The sequence below is a fragment of the Pleuronectes platessa genome, chromosome 5, assembly GCF_947347685.1.
Source record: "Pleuronectes platessa chromosome 5, fPlePla1.1, whole genome shotgun sequence".
Classification (NCBI taxonomy): Eukaryota; Metazoa; Chordata; class Actinopteri; order Pleuronectiformes; family Pleuronectidae; genus Pleuronectes; species Pleuronectes platessa.
The window spans coordinates 13,490,090-13,504,591 of record NC_070630.1 but is presented as its reverse complement, the minus strand read 5'-3'; the positions used below and the strand labels follow the sequence as shown (position 1 = coordinate 13,504,591).

The window sequence follows — 14,502 nt, the reverse complement described above, 5'->3', positions numbered from 1 at the left end:
AAAGTTCATCGTGAATATAAATATAAAGCATTTCAGCTGAAGTAATCATTCAGTGTGGCCCAGGATGTATTTTATATTAAACACTTTGCTCAATAAGTTCAGAGTGAGACTGATATGCCTGTGTTCAGGACCTCTCTGACTACCTACATACTGAATATTACATTTTTTTTACTGTATAGATTAAGAGATTTTTCAAAGTAAAGTCCAACATTTTCACTGTGGAATATATAATTTCAGGATATTTCAAAGTTCTATAAAAACACTTTGTTCAATAAGTTCAGAGTGAGACTGATATGCCTCATTCAGGACCTCTCTGACTACCTACATACTGAATATTACATTTTTTTTACTGTATAGATTAAGAGATTTTTCAAAGTAAAGTCCAACATTTTCACTGTGGAATATATAATATCAGGATATTTCAAAGTTCTATAAAAACACTTTGCTCAATAAGTTCAGAGTGAGACTGATATGCCTCATTCAGGACCTCTCTGACTACCTACATACTGAATATTACATTTTTTTTACTGTATAGATTAAGATATTTTTCAAAGTAAAGTCCAACATTTTCACTGTGGAATATATAATTTCAGGATATTTCAAAGTTCTATAAAAACACTTTGCTCAATAAGTTCAGAGTGAGACTGATATGCCTCATTCAGGACCTCTCTGACTACCTACATACTGAATATTACATTTTTTTTTACTGTATAGATTAAGATATTTTTCAAAGTAAAGTCCAACATTTTCACTGTGGAATATATAATTTCAGGATATTTCAAAGTTCTATAAAAACACTTTGCTCAATAAGTTCAGAGTGAGACTGATATGCCTCATTCAGGACCTCTCTGACTACCTACATACTGAATATTACATTTTTTTTTACTGTATAGATTAAGAGATTTTTCAAAGTAAAGTCCAACATTTTCACTGTGGAATATATAATTTCAGGATATTTCAAAGTTCTATAAAAAAACTTTGCTCAATAAGTTCAGAGAGAGACTGATATTCCTGTGTTCAGAACCTCTCTGACTACCTACATACTGAATATTAAACAATTTTACTGTATAGATTAAGAGATTTTTCAAAGTAAAGTCCTACATTTTCACTGTGGAATAGATCATTTCAGGATACTTCAAAGTACTTTAAAAACACTTTGCTCAATAAGTTCAGAGAGAGACTGATATGCCTGTGATCAGAACCTCTCTGACTACCTACATACTGAATATTAAACATTTTTAGTGTATAGATTAAGAGATTTTTCAAAGTAAAGTCCTACATTTTCACTGTGGAATAGATCATTTCAGGATAATTCAAAGTACTTTAAAAACACTTTGCTCAATAAGTTCAGAGAGAGACTGATATGCCTGTGATCAGAACCTCTCTGACTACCTACATACTGAATATCAAACATTTTGACTGTGAAACTGGAAGGGACAAGAGACATGAAATCATTTTTGAATTTTATTACAATATTAGAATTTGTACATATCGTCCTCTTCATATGTATTTCATTTTTTAAATTTATTACATAAATACTCCAAGAGTAGAATAACAAAAAAGTCAAATATAAAACAACTCAATTAAGAAAAAAATAAAGGAAAATAACTAATACCTGACTCAGGGACAGAAGCTCAAGGAATGTTTTTTTCTTTTCTTTGTAAACCAAGGGTACACTACATGGCAGAATCATCAGAGTTCCGTCACTCTTGCCTTTGATAAGTTATTCCACAACAATATTCTTCATGTCAAAATAAAACAAAACCCACTCTTTGAAAAGGAAACATTTAGGACAATGAAGTTTGTCGTTGTTGGCTTTGGTTATAAACGTTAAAGTAAGCGCATGTTCAAGGTCCCATGAAGTGAGGACATAATTTAAACCAACCAAAACAATTTCCCCCAGACAGTACATACTTTCCTTGCCCATAAATAACCCTATGATCACTACACTGATCTGCATTCTGAGTAACCTTCACAAAACACATGCAAAAATAAATACACTGCATGGACTCTGGTGCGAACCCCTTAGACAACCAGCTCATGCAAAATCAAGGGTCTTGTCTTTTTAAACTCCAGATCATCTCTGACCACTGACGAGTCATCAGCTCACTCATGTGACCTGATGAAACGGGTCAAACATGTATGAGATGAACGACTCTGAAACAACTTTGATTTGGGGATATTTCCAAATAGAAATAATAATAATAAAGGATGTCCTCTGTCGTCTAAAAATCTGGATTATTTCAAATGAAGATATGGCGATCAATAACCAAAATTGGATTCTTATGTGAGTTGTGGCTGACATCGAGCAGCCATGCTGAAAACGGACAAAGCTTCAAATATCAATGAAAGAATCATCATAATAAGTTTAGACCAAATCAACTGCTACATAAAACATTCATCTATACATCATGTCAAGCAGTGCTGTGAGGTGTAGTTAAATCAAAACTAGAGACATGCACAGTAAAAGATGAAAAAACGTAGAAAAAAGGTGTATTATAGAAAATTAAATTATGACAGTATATATATACACATATATATATATATGCATGTTGACCTTTATAATTAAAAAATAAACACTTGCACCAGGAAAGCGTGCTTATAAAAAAATCTGAGCAGGTCACCAGTCTTTGATGATGTAAACCTCATATAAGACCTCATGTAAAAAAAAAATGTCAAACAAAACCCCTGCGATCATGTGGCTAAATAAAGTTCAGATACGTGAACTAACCCTCAAACTAAACACTGATTCATTCAAACAAACATCAGATCTGGCCATTTTTAATCATTTCATTCTTTTTGACAGAAAACAGCAGAGTGGAGGAGGGTGGAGTGTTTTGCAGCAGCGGTGCAGTGAATGTCAGACCCTGTGGAGGATAAAGACAGTTGATGAGCTGCAAATGTCAGACCGTCTTACCACCTACTCACAGGTCCCTGATGATGCCGAGCGGTGTTTGGGGGGGGGGGGGGGGGGGGGGGACACGTAGGGACGTCAATGTTCTCGAGAGGAATGACGGTTTCCTGTTGTGTTTTTTATTTTATATCCCAGTGATAGAGAGACACGTACGTGGTGTGACAGGTGTCCTGTGTTAATAGGCATCTTTCTGAGAGTGCATCTGATCCTGGATCCTCAGCAGCATCTCCTGCATCCGCCGCAGCTGAGAGGAGAGAGGAGACAAGTGTTAGGATCCACTGTTACAGATATTGTGTTTGTGTGTCAACAGGCTCTGCTGCCTTTTATACACACTAATTACTCACACATGACTGCACAGACAACAAATCAATGACAAGCAGGAGATGAGTCTGTTCTGTTTAGATCACGTGACCTCTGCTGTCAAACGAAAGGAAACACAGCCCCCCCCTTCACCTACTGAATATTCAATATTACATATGCTGCATATATACTTTATTAGTTAGTTGGTTATCTACTTCTTTCTATTAAAAATCTCTCAATTATTTTGATATAGATTTATCATATGAGGTTTCATAAAACTTGGAAAAGTTAAGTGACACAATCATTGACTGCTTTTTTAATTTTGGTTGTCAGCTTTTGTTTGGTTCCGTTTGTGTAGTAAAGGATGAGAGCCGACAACTGTTTCCTCATTCCAGACACATGTTGAGACTGTTAACTTTGTTTAGCCACAGTTTAACTGTTCATTACACAAAAAATAAAGAAACAACTGAGGACAAATAAACTCTTTATTTGACAAAATAAATAAGAATAATAAGGAATTGAATGGGAAAAAAGGGGGAAGGACACTAACACCATGTAAAACGATGTATGCCAGCTCAGTTTGTAATCAAAACCTTCACTGAAACTATTCACAGGGTCTGGACTCATAGAGTTTGTGAAGGTTTAAAAATTTAAAACCTAAAAAGAATAATATTTCCTCTAATAATAAAACTCTTTCTACCATGTAAATATAATGTTACAAAAATAATCAAATCATATTTCATACTAAGCCCTTTCAGACAAATTGTGATTTGTGAATATGGGCTATACAAATAATGTTATTTATTGATACTATTATAATGTATTTAAACATAATTGCTAGGAACTGAAAATAATTGTCAAATACTAACAAAACTCCCTCAAAAATGTGCACCATACTGCCATTATTGAACTAGCAAATTTTTAAAATAATTTATAAAGCAAAGTCAAAAAGAAGAGCTGCCCCCTTAAATGTGGGATTATGAAACATGTCTTAGTGCAGGGTTTGACCTAAGGATGTAAAAATTGGACAATAGTTTAAAATCTAATTACGTATTTATGATAAATATGTGTGCTGGTGTCTGCCTACTTGGTAAATGTCTCACATTATGATGAGTGTCGAGCAACATATTCAGCACTTCAGGGATTTCAGGATAAGTGTTGGTTAAAAATGAGTTACCTGGATGTAGGTGAACAGGCATAGCCACTAGAGGGCGTGGCACATATGAAATATAACTAATTTAGTCTCTTTTACTTTTACCAACAGTTCAGAGTTCCAGAGGCTGAGTGAGGACGGGGGAGGAGACAGGTTTGGATGTTTAAATACACTTTTACATTGTGTAAACACTTATTCATGTTTTTGAAGCTGCTCATTGTCAGCTTCAGAAAACATGACGCGAGTGAGCTTCACATAAAGATTATAGATCGTTGAGTGACACTTAGAGAGCTTCGTCTTTTAAGAGATGTAACTGTGTCTCTGGCTCGGGCTGAGAGTCTGAGTGCTCGTGCTGCTCAGAGCCGGGCTCAGACTTATGGTTGTGACCATGTGACTCCAGGTGGTCGTGGGCAGCGTGCCGTACCTCCTCATCTTTCTCTCGGATGAGTTTTTCCGTCTCGCTGTCCATCCCCCCAGTCAATGCGGGGATGGGGAAGTCTGTGCCACTCTCCCGGGTTAGTTTGCTGCAGAGGGATTCAAGATGTAGAGAAGTTCAACATTCAATAAATACAGAAGGGTTTTTGCAAGAGGAAGCATTTTCATTTTCTGTGTTAACATCAAGACGAATCCCAGTTTCGATTTAACAACATTTACTGCAGATCACATGACATTACATCTCATTTAGAAATCTTTTACCCAAAGCGACTTACAAAAATTGCATTCAACCGTAAACCACAACCCCAGAACAACAAGAATCAAGAAGGTACAATTTTCTTTAAGAAAGCCAAAGTACAAAGTGTAATATCTAAGTGCCAAATAAGTGGTACGAAAGCTCTACTTAATGTAATTATTTTTTTATTCAAGGTATAGTCAGAAGAGATGTGTTTTTAGTTTGCGGCGAAAGATGTGTAGACTTTCTGCCGTCCTGATGTCATTGGGGAGCTCGTTCAACCATTTAGGAGCCACAGCAGATGTCACTGGGTGGAGCCCGTTCTCACCTTAGACAGACATGACAGATCTCTGAGTGAAGCCAAACAATCTCACGCTCATTGGTATAATTCAAATCTGCTGTGGACACTCATCTATTATCAGCGGCTGAGCAACTGCAGATATCTGAATGTATCTGTGAGGATAATTATGCTGCAGAATGAACCCGTCACCATTAAATACATTGCAAAAACTGAATGTGTGTGTGTGTGCTGTGCTTCAGTGCGAGCGTACTTGCGGTTGCGTTCCTTCACCACCATGCGGGTCATGCTCTGGATGCACTGGGCTCTGTAGTTCTCGTAGTGGGTCTCCCGGGTCACGTCCTTCAGATCTTGCATGTGCGAGCGGACGAGCATGTTCCTCAGCTTCACAAAGTCACAGTGCGCCGAGTTCTCCACTGCAGATCACAGCACGCAGATCAGTTTCAACAACATGTTCACCACTCTTCAAAAACTGCTAATACTGAGTCTCTCCGGCCATGCAAGCAACCGGGAGTAGAAATGTTGAAAAGCCTAAGGTTCATTGAACACACACACACACAATGTATGCAGGTTCTCTATTTTGCTAAATATGATCGTTACAGTTTTTTTCATCCATTCATGCTGTTACGAGAAATCAAACTTTAACTTGGGACATTCCTTGAGAGTGTGTATACCTTCTACGATGCCCCAGGGATACAGGCGGCCCCTCACCCTCTTCCCTTTGGCCTCCACCACTGTGTTGCTGCCGATTACAGCGAAGGGAATACTTTCCTTTAGGGGAGAACAGACATTAGACAGAAGGTTAAAAAGGGGTTTTCAAAAGATTCTTTTATGGATGTTTTGGTTCATCTTTCCACACTTTCCTCTTTTGTGTCTTTGTCATGTTCTCTCCAAAATTGTTCCATTTCCTCCTAACTTAGTTCTTAACTTCCTAACTAGCCATAACTCTTGGAAGATGGACATTAACTTGCTTAATTTTTTTCTTTATTTTCTATTTTTAACACTGTACTTTTATCACTGGCTACTCAATGACAGAAGATTAACTGTGTCCTTACGGCTGGATTATGATGAGAACTACCGATGTCGTGTATTCTATGGTTTGCATATTGATTTTAAAATAACTACACTACATAATGGGATATTCTTCTTTGACGAATCCATGCTTTTTTTCCACTTTCTATTATATTGCAAGATAAAGTGTTTTCCATCATTTTCAGAACAATTCTATAAGTTTGTGAAACTTGGGGCAGCTTGATGAATGTAAGGGGACAATTGGGCCTTGCTGGAGTTATGCGCTCCCCTGAGTGTCATTGTGCAGATGTTTTCAGTTGCAACAACTCCAGTTCACACTTGGTTGTTTACTTACTAATGCATATGTCCCCTTGGTCAGGTACCAACCTCAGACTGCAGAAAAGACAATTGGGAAAAAGAAGACACAGGCAGTAGGCCGCTCTGACTCTCACCTTCAGTTCGTGGTCCTGCTGCTTAAAGTCCTCGTCTTCGTCAGAGTCACAGTCAGGAAACTGGTAAATCTTGATACCGTACTGCTCAATCTCCTCTCTGATCTGCAGAAGAACAAAACAGTGAATGATACCATCAGTGACGATACATGCAGAGACTCAATAATCTTTTTCATAAAGAACCATACATGTATGTGTGCTATTTGAGCCATACAAGTATATCTTCTCTGCTATATCTGTTCATTTGGGGGCTAAAACACATGTACAGATCAAGTTTACTCTCTTACCTTGTATTTCTTTTTCTTCACCTCACTCGGGGTGAGTGTGTCAGCTTTGGCCAAAATAGGGACGATGTTGACCTTCTCATGCAGAGCTTTCATAAATTCCACATCCAAAGGTCGAAGGCTACAAGAGATACACCAGATACCCAATGAAACACAATTCTTCCTCTAATGTGAATAAAATAGGACCTTTAACACTAACATTTTGACTTGATTCTCAACTTTACGATGTCTTCTCCATATGCACAATGAAAACAATTGTGTCTTTTCTGTTTAAATTTGACTCAAACACAATGTTTTCATCGTGTTGATCAGTGGTGCCACAGGTTTAGCTTCATCACTGGGTGCTATCTGAGGCGTAATGACTGAGGCTCGTCAGCAGAGGGAGCCTTTCCACCATCAGTGTGTCTGAAACATGCACTGCAGCGTCGCACATTAGCTCCTTAATGAGCACAGTCAAAGTGGAACAGTGTATGTTAAAAGCACCACATCAGCACTCAGCACAAACAATTGATCAGAGCTAAAGCGCTGCAGCAGATTTAAGTTCACCTGAAGGCAGCAGAGCACAGCTTTAACGCTGGAGAAGAGCATTAACAATTTATGGAGCAGAATGTACAATAAGTGAATAGAGATTTACAATAGAGTTAGGTGGCTGCGTGTGGAGGCTGATTAGGAAATAAGTACGGAAGATTCCATACTGCGATAAAAGGGGGGAATGTTCCTCCTTAAAAATATAGCGATGGGAGAAACCACTGCAGGTTTGTCGTACCCATGACCGAAGGGTGAGATGAAGTACAGGCAGCAGTGCACGCGGTTGTCCTGGATGTTCTTGCGGTTGAGGCCACTCTCGTCCCTGAAGTATTGCTCGAACTGCTGGTCGATGTAGTCAGTCACCGACTTCCAGCTACGACACAAACACACACACAGGGTCGTTCACTCTCTGAGGCCACAGCTGCACGATGGCACATGACTCTCTAACCACAGTAAGAGCTCAAATAAGGTTGGCCAGCTGTACTCTGGGAGGAGTCACAGGTCAACTGAAACAGTTGGAATCCATTCGTACCATTCAGTGTTGTTTACAGCGTCTCCAAACCCAGGCGTGTCCACGATGGTGAGTTTGAGTTTCACACCTTTCTCTTCTATATCCACCGTGTGTTTGGTGATTTCTACAGTTTGTGTGATTCGCTCTAGAGAACAGAAACAAACAGGCCACTGTTTTTAATATGAGCCACAGCATGTTGTAGAATAAATATCTATTAAACAAACACAAATAAAACAAAACAAACTATAGTTAAAGCTGCAGCTTTGTCACCTTCAGCGTTGAGCAGTTTCCTATCTTTGTAAAGATCTGTGAGAAACAGGCTGTTGACCAGAGTGGACTTTCCCAGGCCAGACTCCCCTTCAAACAAAGAACAACACAGACTGACGTTAAGACTGTGTGATTACCAGTCCCTTCAAATTTGAGGCCTGGGCTTAAGATCAAATGTCTGCTAATGTGAAGCCGAGGATTTACCTGCCACCATGAGTGTGAAGTCAAATCCCTTCTTGACGGACTTGCGATGCACCTGGTTTGGCAACGTGGCAAAACCAACGTATTCCTTGTCCTGGTCCTGAAAGTGGAGACGAAGATATGAAAATACGTCAGGGAATCACACATCAACCACTCCAAAATGGACGGTTCCATTCACAGTGTATGAACTTTCCCACAGTAACAGAGAAGTCTTAAGAACAACACAAGAGCGAAAAGCAACGCTGCCGTCTCAGAGCATCAAACTCAAACCGTACAACCAAAAGAAAATACGCTCAAATCGACCTATAGTATTTAAAACAATCTCGCACAAGCGTTGTCACAATCATCAGTCTGAAGATGAAAAGTTCAACACACATCACAGCACAAAGACAACATCGTCCTCTCTGGGTTTCACAGCCAGACCTGCTTCATGTTACCTCATTATTGTTGTATGGGTCAAATCGACCCCAGGGGCTCTTGGGCCTGGACGTACCAACAGGAGACGGTAAGTCAAACTCCACACTCCTGCTCTGCTGAAAACTGGGGTCTGAACCTGAATCCGACTGGGCCCTGCCTGCCACAGGGGGACGCAAATAAGACGGGGTATGGGGGCGGTCTTCACCCTCAGCTTCCCTGTCAACATCATGATTCTCAGGGGCCTGATGGTGATGTTCGTGCTCAAACTCGTGGTGCTCATGGTCCTCATGGTGGTGGTCAAGGTGGTGGTCAAGGTGGTGGTCAAGGTGGTGGTCATGGTGGTGGTCATGGTGGTGGTGGCCTTGCCCTCCTTGTTGGTGAGGGTCTTGCATAATGTTCTCTACCTCTGAGTCATCTGAAAGGCTTGAATGCTGGAGAGGTATGGTGGTTGAAGGGGGTGGATTAGGTGGTGCAGAGGAACAGGTGGAACAGGTGGAAAGAAAGAGGATGGAGGCAGAGATGGACAGTTTTTCTCTTGAATAGATTTGGATTATTCATTTTCTTTTTTATCCAAACTTGTTTTTCTTTTGTCATGATGTGAAATAACTTTGCTCAACTCCTGCTGTTTTGACTGTCCGATAAAAATAAATCTGATCTGACTTATTTACATTGAGAACAAAAACACTGTCTGATGTTGCATTTCTGTAAAGCTAACATAGCCTGAGTCGTAATACTCAGTCATACATTGAATTGTACTTTTACAGAAGCAGAGTACATTGTACATGAAGGGTTGTACATCTCCTGGCCACTTCACAGTTCAAAATAAATTGAATAAAAAGATACACAGCTGAAGTGTAAGCTGCTGTGCAGACTCCAGTTGCACCAGCTCTCCCAGTCCCTCATACTGAAGTCTCCCTGTCATTCAAGCACAAAGATAAATAATGCAGTGACCCTCTGCAGGCAATAAGGCCTTGTAAAATGCAGCTTGTAGGGCCACACTGTGACTGCACTCATGTTAGGATTCTGCCCTATACATTAACTGAGGGGAAGAAACAAGATGAGAAATACCTAAAGGCTCAACAGATACAGTTAAGTTGAGAAGTTTCAAATCATTTTAATCTTAAATCTAACTGCAGTATGTTTGCTGTGAGCTAATTAATTAAATAAGACTATTGGGAGTAAAGTGGATAATTTGTGGGTTTTGGGGGACGTCTACAGTACCTGCTCAACAGCATGGTCCCTGCCGTGATTGGGGGAGGCAGGACAGGAGCCCTGCTCGTCTGATGAAGAGTGAGCCTCGTGGTCACTGTCTGCCATTGCAACTGGGGCGACAGTGCACTCTAAAATCTCCAACCAGAAAGGAGCAAGCGATGTGTCGAGGTTTAGGAGTGGATGGAAAAAAGGGACGAGTGGGTTAGGAGAAGGTGGGTGAAGGACCCCGAGAAAGACGCCATGAGGAAATCAGGTGTGTGAGGTGGAGGAGACCGGAGTAAAAAACAAGGAAGGAAGATGGAAAAAATTAAATAAAGATTAGATAAAGGCAAAGTAATGACATACAACACAACATACCATTTCCTCTGGTAAATGGTATGAATGCAGAGCAGATGCAAAGACTGTTTGGGTGAGTAGTGAAATGATTGACCGATGCATAATGGCATTTTGAGGGCAGTTGTCTACACAATCTATAATATAATGTTATTGCTCCAGCCTGGCCTCCTGCCACTACAGCACTGCCTAATGTTATTAGTTCCTCTCATATCGTCCTTGTCCATGTTCCAGGCACCACCACCACTTGTGCCATGCAGCTGATGTCAGCGCCAGCAGATGAGACGGTCTGTCCCAGCTGCAGTTACATAATGCAGGGAGTCATTCATGAAAATTTGAATACAAAGTAAAACACGCTGAGAAACAGTGTGCATGCCCAGAGAGACTTCATGTATATCTGAAGCCACTCTGCAGTCAAAAATCACTATCTGCTTTATGCCTTTACATGTTATCCTCACTGGAACCTACTTGGAGCCTGATGCAAGTTTGATATCCTTCTGTCACTCAACCAGAGTCAAAAAGCTTTTTTGAGTGATGCTGAAAAAATATTCTCTGTCCTCCTTCCATGGTTTTAATTGTGCTGCTATTTAGAGCTTAACGGAAGGAATTGATAGTTTCACAGTTTAGGAAGTCAGTGACCTGCTTTCCTGTGCTACAACCAAAGATCCAGAGATCAATGTCCCACATGATGAATCCTGTGACCTACATCAAGAGATGGTCAATCGCAAAAGCTCAAACAACAATGTAGCAGAAATGAACAAAGTTTCTCTTTCAATTCCATTTTTTTATACTTTATCATGGAGCATCAAATTAAAACTTTGCATCAGTTGTAGCCTCTAGTTTTAAAAAAAACATGCGATCAAAGGGACATTAAAGCACGAGACAATCCATCCCTGAGAAAAGTAGAAACACCACAAACTAAGCTCCCTCCATGCAGGGCCTCACCTGTGGATCCTTTAATCAGCGCGTAAAGTCTCTTCTTCTTCTTTTTTCTAGCCTCTGCCTTCACTACTCATCCAGCCCAATCTAACAGGAAGTAGGAGGCAGAGATCAGGCTCCAGCTTTTATACGCCCCTGCCCGTCCCAGAGGACACAGCGCCCTTCCGCCCCATCGAACCAATCGATACCCGGGGCAACTGATCAGCAGCATTGATGAGCTACACGACACACCGACCCACACATCAAGTACAGACTGAAAAAATTTGAGCTGCAGAGCTCTCCAACATTTAAATATCTTACTTTCTGCTAGTTTGGTGACGGCAAGAGAATATTTTGTGCTTTATTTTGAAAGGAGCAAAGCACATATTAAAGACAGCAAGAAATGTAAAGTGAAGGAGAAGTGTGCGCACCAAACCAGATTCACCACATGAAATGCTCAAATTAAAATCATAATCCAAAATTATACATTAAACATAGCCTGCTGCTCTAATGAGTTCACTACTCATAGACTATTTATACGCCAGCGTATTTGTCTTCACGTGGCACATTAAGAATTTCTCATTTATGCAAATATATGCAGCATGTTGCTCCAAAACTACTCCACATGGTTTGTCTTTTGCACACACATCGCTCTATAGTTGTGAGGACACTCAAACAGCCCTTTGAATTTGTGAGGAACAGCCAAAACTGTCCTCACATTGATGGTATTGAACCAAAATTAGGCCTCATAAATAAAGATACACACACACACACACACACACACACACACACACACACACACACACACACACACACACACACACACACACACACACACACACACACACACACACACACACACACACACACACACACACACACACACACACACACACACACACACACACACACACAGAGAGAGACAGAGACAGAATGTTTGGGATATTTCACCTAAAAGACATAAAGACACCACATTTCTCCTTCAATCTTCAAACCGACACCTGATACCTTCTCATGGAGAGTTTCTACACTGTCCATCTTTCTCAAACATTCCTGAACATGACCTGAGCTTTAGAGTGAGGTCAGGGTTTTCTTCCCTGATTCTCAAAAACTCTCCGGTTACACATGAAGTAATGAGGCAGAAAAGACTCTTTCCTCTAAAGCTCTGAATCAGCTTTGTAAAGTAAGGGGACAAAATCCAAACTGGAACATGGTGCAACCTTTTCCTCTCTCACCGAACCAGACTGTAATGTGATTATCCTCGAAAGAAAAAAAACAGTTCCAGTTAATTGATTTAAAAAAGGAACAAAAACAATCAGGTAAAGATGGGAAAGAGCACCCAAACTCCCTGATCTCTTTATTACATAACACTGCAGCCTATAGAAAAATATCATTGGCTCCAACATCACATTCACAGAGTTTCATTAGGCCACCACACAGAGTCTCCAAGTCTCAGCTGAGACCTGAACCAATTATAGTTTCCATTATTGGCTGATGTGACATTTCAATCAGTATATCATCAGTGATGCCCTGCAGAGTTTTCCACAGAATAAGCCTCAGACCAGGTGAAGATGTAATGTGGCTACTTCACATCCAAAGCGGCGTGGTGCATATATGACGGGAAATGTCTCAAACACTTTGGGACAAACAAGCTTCAATATACAATAGAGCAACTCAAGCTCACATGGCTTTGAAGACTTCCTCACAACATTCATTCTCAGTTTCTTCACAGACTGGGGAAATTAAACAATGGTATGCTGACAGGAACATTAAGTGTTTGATAATGACAACATGTCAACAGCTGCTCCTCTGGCACTTCCTGCTTCACTGGTAAAAATGCACTTGCGTGTTGATGCCGCTGAACACACTTTCATGTTGACCTACATTTTCATCACAATCTACGATCTTTCTCTCTTGAGGAAATGTTGGCCTGGAATGTCCTGTTTTTCATGCAAGAGGCGTAAAGTAAATTTGACCAGTCAATGTTTTTGATTTGTAGAAGGATGTTGTATGAATCAGGAAAGAAGAAGCCACTGATATTAAGTGTGGCTCTAATCCGTTTAATCTATGTCAGTAGCGGGGTGAGTGACAGGTGCAGACGTAAGAATGAAAGAAAAGTTCTCACAAGAGAGAAAGAACTGCATTGCATGACTTTTGTAGGTACGTGTACAACTTCAGCTGAAACTATGAGGTCTGACTGTCTGCATGGATGGTAAAAACTTTATAGATGATAATGCGAGCAAGCATGTTGAACACAGCTATACAATGCAGCAACGGATCAAAACACAAACTAAGAAATGTCTTATGATACATGAGAGAGAGATAATGCTTTTTTCTGATTCATTATGAAACTGCGGTAGGATAAATTAGAATATGGCGGACCGCCACAGCCTAGACAATAAATGGAAAACCACTGCATTGACATGGTGAGAAAGGGCATAGCTTTGTTGGAGGTATCAGCTCTCAGGAGGACCCTTCCAGTTACCTCTGCCAAGGAGGTTATGTTTTCATTTTGTGTGTCTGTTTGTCTGAGAGTTCTCACCACAAACTTGGTAAAAGGATGTGTAAAGGATCAGGAGAGAACGATTACATTTTGGTGTGGCTCCGAATGAGGGGGCGGATCCAGGAATTTTTTCCACACTCTAACATCATTCAACATTTTCACTGATTTCTTTGGGAATAATTCATGGATCTTGATTAAAAAAAATCTGACATGTTTCAGGGACTGATATCTACGTGTGTAATCAGGTGCAGCTCCAAATAAAAATCTGGATCTAATGAACTTGTATGTAGTTTCACAGGGGACTGCTGGGCCTCATCAGAGGTATGCAGTCTTTGAGTGCCATTCTAGTTGTATACACAGTCCAGACCAATGCATCCAATCATTTTAATGAAATTTAATGAGCGGTCTCAACGGCAAATAGAAGGTTTCTGCACAATAACATAAACACATCATGTCCTCTGTAATCTTTCATTCAAAGCTTTTCAATGCCGTCACTGTTAGAAACTCTTCGGTATGCCAGTCATATTTTAAGA

The 14,502-nt window shown here is 40.2% G+C and overlaps 1 protein-coding gene across 5 annotated transcripts in view; it reads right to left on the bottom strand.

Annotated features, from left to right (window-relative positions):
- Positions 1 to 1,451: 1,451 nt before the first annotated feature.
- Positions 1,452 to 14,502, bottom strand: part of septin4b (septin 4b) — a 43,313-nt gene continuing 30,262 nt past the window's right edge. For 3 of the 5 annotated variants that reach the window (XM_053422717.1, XM_053422720.1, XM_053422719.1), the window contains 10 exons: positions 8,590 to 8,686; positions 8,389 to 8,475; positions 8,140 to 8,263; positions 7,846 to 7,980; positions 7,083 to 7,200; positions 6,799 to 6,900; positions 6,010 to 6,106; positions 5,589 to 5,751; positions 4,792 to 4,891; positions 2,967 to 3,158 (listed from right to left, as the gene is read on the bottom strand). In XM_053422717.1, coding sequence (XP_053278692.1) covers positions 3,090 to 3,158; positions 4,792 to 4,891; positions 5,589 to 5,751; positions 6,010 to 6,106; positions 6,799 to 6,900; positions 7,083 to 7,200; positions 7,846 to 7,980; positions 8,140 to 8,263; positions 8,389 to 8,475; positions 8,590 to 8,686 — 1,092 coding nt within the window. In that variant the 3' untranslated portion in view covers positions 2,967 to 3,089. Of the gene's footprint in view, positions 2,868 to 2,966; positions 3,159 to 4,791; positions 4,892 to 5,000; positions 5,366 to 5,588; positions 5,752 to 6,009; positions 6,107 to 6,798; positions 6,901 to 7,082; positions 7,201 to 7,845; positions 7,981 to 8,139; positions 8,264 to 8,388; positions 8,476 to 8,589; positions 8,687 to 14,502 lie in introns of those variants that run through there. The other 2 variants (XM_053422718.1, XM_053422721.1) reach the window with 2 other exon arrangements.